General features: G+C 27.1%; 1 protein-coding gene across 1 annotated transcript; it reads right to left on the reverse strand.

Moving 5' to 3' along the window:
* LOC102586567 (homeobox-leucine zipper protein HOX3-like) lies at nucleotides 1–3,193 on the reverse strand. Its single transcript, XM_015307239.1, has 4 exons — nucleotides 2,983–3,193; nucleotides 2,349–2,587; nucleotides 2,094–2,173; nucleotides 1–238 (listed from the first exon to the last, which is right to left on the reverse strand). Exons 1-4 carry the CDS (start codon nucleotides 3,071–3,073, stop codon nucleotides 1–3), a joined length of 648 nt encoding a protein of 215 aa, XP_015162725.1. The 5' UTR covers nucleotides 3,074–3,193.
* Between the last annotated feature and the right edge of the window lie 2,740 nt (nucleotides 3,194–5,933).

Here is a 5,933-nt window from a genome sequence, read left to right on the forward strand (position 1 = left end):
TTAAATTCTGGATTCGTCTCTGACATTAGTTTTGGTGACGCGTTCACAATGAGGGCACATGGTGAGGGTAGATGCCGGTAGGGGATGGCAACTATGGGGTGATAACACCGTTGGCGGACCTACTTTCATGGCTCGTAACTCTTCAACTTCTTTCTTTAATCTTCGATTTTGTTCATTCAGTGAACCAAACCATCTCTTTAAGTACTCACATTCCATCTCTGTTTGCTTTAGCTTGCTTCTGTTTAACACAAATATAACTAAATTAAGCTCGACTAATTCAAATTCGCATTTTTTTCAAGAAAGAATTAACTAATGCATTGATGATTGGACCTTTCTTCCAACATTAAATAAATGCACGTGCATTATGGCTAACACCTGGAAAAGTTGATCTAATTAAATGCTCAAATTGACCGATCGATTATTATTCTTTCTTCTTTAAAAGGGAAAATACTATTCGTGGAGTTGTGTGGAGTTGTTTGGTGTGAGGTATAATAATTGTAAACATAAAATGTAGGATTATTTATCTCGTGTTTGATTGGAGGTATTAGGTAGTCATGAGATTAATTATTTCATATTTTAATGATGAGAGAAGTTAATCACATATACTGATATACATAATGGAATAACTTATCTCGAGATATATCATTTGTTCCCAACCAAACGACCTATGTAATTATAGGTAGAAAATATAAGGTACTCTAATACTACACTTTTTTTCGATTTTATTTTACTTGTCCCCTCTATTAAAAATGAATATTTTATTTTACTTGTTCATTTTAACAAATCAAAAGGGTTTTACATATATTATCCTTAGTGTTAAATGATACATAAAATAATACTAGTCAAATTTATAATAATAAAATTAATTTAGTAAAATAGGGAGTATTATGGCTTAGCTACTGAGTATTTGTCAATATTAAAGTAAGAAAGTTGATATGACTTTAGTGTAACAATTCTATTTGCCTCTTCTTTGGTGGAGCCTTTTTAGTGTGTAACCATTTTGAAAGAGTCAAATTTCCTAATTTTCTGGAGTTTGTTCCCACTACCTCCAAAATGAATTAATTTTTTCATTCTTCATCAGGAGACTTAGGGAATGTGTGTGAAATTTTTCGACGTGAATTAAGATTTAGTTATACCCCATTATAAGTATTGGACAACGAATGAGAAACAACAATAACATACTAAGTGAAATGTTATAAGTGGTGTTTGATGAGGGTAGAGTGTACGCAGTCCTTATCACTATCTCGTGAAAGCAAAGTTGTTTCTAAGAAAATACTCGATTCAAGTGTACTCAAACCCAAGTAAAAGCCGAAGAACGAAAACTTTATAGGAAACACATGGCTTTTGGGGTGTGGGGCTTAATTTAATTTTGGTTCTTAAATGTTTATTCAGATATTTGCATTATAGAGAATGAAATATCACTTTCTATTCCCAGATCAACAAGAAGAACAATGCAATAGAATCTGATCCTTGTTTTTAATACTGGACACTTCTTATTATTGTTCTCTCTCTCACGAGTAATTTACTTTATAATAATTCACTAGTAATTTACTTTATAATATATGTAATTTTTTAGTTTTAGTTATAAATATAAAGAAAAATAAATTAGTGTAATTACTTCCTCACCATTAATTATCTCTTCTCAACTACCAACACATTAGTTAGCAATATTACTACCTAGCTACTCCACTTATTTAATTGGTTGTTTAAGGTTTTGAGGCATTTACTATTAATAACTAATGTCTTATTGGAAGACTAGTAACGTAATAAAACGTTCAGTTCATTTTTACTTGTTTACTATTTTAAAAATAAAATTTTATTTTTACTTGTTCATACATCAAAGTAAAGTCAATTTTGTTTCCATGTGTTACCTTTGATTTTAGTTATTTATTCCCCAAATCATTTTTCAGGATCTAAATAAATAGTTATGTCAATTATTATTTCTTTAATAGATGTGTGAGGTCCAAATTATTATGTGACAAATAAACGTGAACGGAGTGATTAACATTTTGACTTTAACAAGAGAGAGTAGTAATAGTAGTACTAATAAATAGCCATAAAAAGTGTATAGATATATATAAATGTAAAAGTACCTTGCTCTACGGTTTTGAAACCAAACCTCCACTTGCCTTGCCTTTAACTTTAATTGCATGGCTAAAGCTTCCTTTTGTTTCTGCATTTATTTTCCATTACATTAGATTAAAGAATGGTCAAATGTAAGAAAGAAAAAAAAAACCGTTTGACTGAACATAAAGTTTTAAAATATGATGCAGTTTGACTGAACATAAAATCTAAAAAGAAGTTATCATTCTTTCGTAACAGACTAAAAAGAAAGTGTTAATACTTACCGGGTTCAAAGTATGATTTTGTCTAAAGCTTTCTTCAAGAAGAAAAGATTGCTGTTTTGTTAAACGTAGTTTTTTCCTTGAAGCCCCATTAATATTATCATTAATATTATTATTAGAGCTCTCTTCTTCTTCTTCCTCCATGCTAATTTCTTCATCATTAATATTTCCACTTGAAGGTACTTGATTTATATCAAGCTCTAGATCTCTCATCATATTATAACGTCCACCACCCCCTTCACCTTCATCAATTAAAACAAAAAAAAAAAATCAACACAAGATAATTACAAATAGGAAAAGATCAACATAATTAAAAGTAACTCATCACACATGTATATAAATAAATAAAGAAACTTCACTAATTAAACAAAGGGAATATATACATATACCAAGGCAAATAAGCTATGATCGACAAAGGGTGGTCCGTCTAACACTCTTTGTCAGAAAATCAGAAACAAATTCAGAACTTGAAATTTTAAACACTCATACTGAAAATTATGATTTCGTCACTCGTGAAAATAAAAAATGTCATCTATAGCATAAAACGGCCCAAATTAAAAATATCAAACTATTTATACAATTTAGCTTTTGAAAAAATAAAAAAATTCTCTAGTGATAAATAATTAATTAAACTTACCAGAAGAAGGAAAAGATGAAGAATTAGAAGAAGATCCAGGAATAGACATGGTTAGCTCCAAACAAGCTGAACTTTCTGGCATAATCTCCATTTTATTAAATTAATATAAGCTAAAAAATTCTTAATATTTTGCAAGAATTAAGAAGAAGGCTAAGAGTTTTTTTTTCTTTTTCAGAGAAGAGAATAAAGTATAAAAGGGACAAATGAAAGAAGGGGGCAGGAAAGAAAATAATGAAAGGGAAGAACCAATTAAGGGTCAAATAAATAGAAGGAAGAAAAATAATTACTGTTATAAATTTCTTATATTATTAATTGTCATATTGACTAATGACCATGGTTGTCAAGTCAAATAGTCATACATATCTTAATAATAAATCACACGTTATCTTATTAAGATTAGTAAAGTAAGATCGAGTCAATTTTTTATTGTCAGATAATTTTTTTGATGGTATAATTTAGAAAAAAATAATATTATAAAGTGAGATTGAGCCTTTTTGGTATTGTTAAATACTTTATCTAGTGGTATAAATTCGGAAAAAATATACAATATTGTGGCGACAAATAATTTTGAGAGTGAAAGTTGTGTTTTTTTTTCCTTCCTCATGTTTGGCCAAAAAGGAGGTTTGTCGGTTCATAAGTCAGCTACTTATATGATTGGAATTTGGAATTTGGAATTTGGAAAAATAAGAAAATGCCCTTTTTTATATATTTTATCTTTAAAATGAATAGAATTTTGATCTTGAATTTTTTATGAGAAATTTTGAATTTTGATCTCTGCAATGGAAGAAATTCTTGGTAGGAACACTTTTTTCTTAATGAATTTTATGTGGCGAAACTAAACTAAATTAAATGAGTTAGAAGATGATAGATTATATCATATGATTATACCAAAAATGTTGTGTGATTTTTATTATTTTATATATAAAGTTCTTAAACACCCTTCAAAGGAGATATCTAATAACCTTAATCATAGGTGACTCAAGTTGATCACTTTAATAATGTGCAAATTGACTAAATTTGGCTACAATTTTTTAACTTTAAGAAAATACCAAGAGTGGGTTTGTATATATAGGATTATAGGTGTTGACTACTTTACTTAAATAGACAATTTTAATAAATTCAAAATATTATTTTAAAAAAATTATGGGACATGCACTCTTTTAATAAACTTGACAAGTCAAAGTCCTCTTAATACACATTAATTATGTCAAATTAAGGAGCTATAATTTCTTATAATTAAAATGTCCTCTAATTTGTTCAAAAAGAATCTTTAGAAGTGACATTATAAGTACGTAATTTATTTATTTTTTAATTTTATTTATTTTGTCTGGTCTATGAATAGTAAAGCTGTTTTTATATAATGTGGCATTTAATTCATTTGCAGGTGTGGAAAATTAGTTTAACGTTTCATTTGCATTTATGGCAATAAGAAAAAAGACACCAAAATGTACTACAAATTAAACACCTTCATTTAATTAGGGAACTTTGTCTCTTTGTCTTCTTTTTAAAAAATAATAATAATAATTAAGGAAATATAAAATAATCTCTTTTATTTCCCTTATTATTTGGTGGAAATCAATCACTTTTTTGTGCACGAAAACATTATATAAAAGCAAAAGTCATATAATTAGGTCACTTTTTACTCCAACAATTGGTACTACATGTATATAATTCCTGTCGGAAAAAAATTTGTTTAATCACTGAAATTTCCTATTTAATAATAATTAAAAAAATTCTGTTAAAATAATATTTAACTTAAATTTTTTCTGAACTTGTGATTCTATAAAAGACTTTCTTCTAATTCTTCTTTCTTTTACTTTTTACTTTATGAATCGATAATCAGATTCAAGATTTTTAGTTTACTAGTTCTGAATCAATATTCATATTTACTTACTGAGTTATGAATATACAGTTTAATTTATTAATTATAAATATAAAATTTTAATCTAAATTAGTATTAAATTTTTTCAAACTCGAAACTGTAACGGTGGTTTTACCTTATTTCGTAACTTGTTGGAGACTTAGCTTGACTTCAGCTTTCGTGACCAAAAAATCAAAACAGTTTGTATTTATCAATTTTGGACTCAATTAGTAAAAAAATGGAAGTACTACTAGAGTAGTATGATTATCAAAATAATAGTTATTTACATTAGTTAATTGCTTAAATTAAAAATAATCAGTGAAATGTTGTGATTAATTACAAAATTGTAACTAACTATTCTTCCATTTTATACCATTATAAATTATAGGTACGTTTGTACTCACACAATTTATACGTTATAACTTCTCAAATTAAAAGTTATAAAGGACATGAGAAATGTAGCAAGTCCTTGTTGAAAAAAATGAAAGACTATATAAATATCAATTTTGACCATATAATTTTATTGTTGATATGTTTTATCACAATTGTCAAGAATTTTCTCAATTAGTATTCCAATTGCATACTGAGTCATCATCCTCTTTCTAGACTTTTTTTTTTGTGGTTTCAATATTTGAATTTTTGTATTTATACTATATATATATATATATATATTAAAGAAAATTTTAATTTGATAATAATTCTTGCTTATATGTGCACTATAAGTATTAGATAAAATTTTATTATATTTAAATTTGTGGAATATATTAATATTAATAGTGAATTCCAGGTTCCGTGGTCGCAGTTTGATAGAAAAATAAATAAGTCTCTTTCACACGTGAAAAAAATAATATAATAATTAGAGTCAAATTTTCGAATTAATTATATATTTACATATTTTTAATTATAAGTATGAAAAAAATTGATATAAAAATAAAAAAAATGGAACCCAAGCACACGGGTGGACAGATAAAAACTAATCTCTATGAAAAAGTAGAGTTGAAACCCAACCCAAAAGACAATTTTGGGCCATGGGTTTGATGATTAGGTTGGAAATATGGTCTATTGTGGGACCTGTCTTGATCATTGGGTA

Source organism: Solanum tuberosum, unplaced genomic scaffold (genome assembly GCF_000226075.1).
Source record: "Solanum tuberosum cultivar DM 1-3 516 R44 unplaced genomic scaffold, SolTub_3.0 scf00051, whole genome shotgun sequence".
NCBI classification, from domain to species: domain Eukaryota; kingdom Viridiplantae; phylum Streptophyta; class Magnoliopsida; order Solanales; family Solanaceae; genus Solanum; species Solanum tuberosum.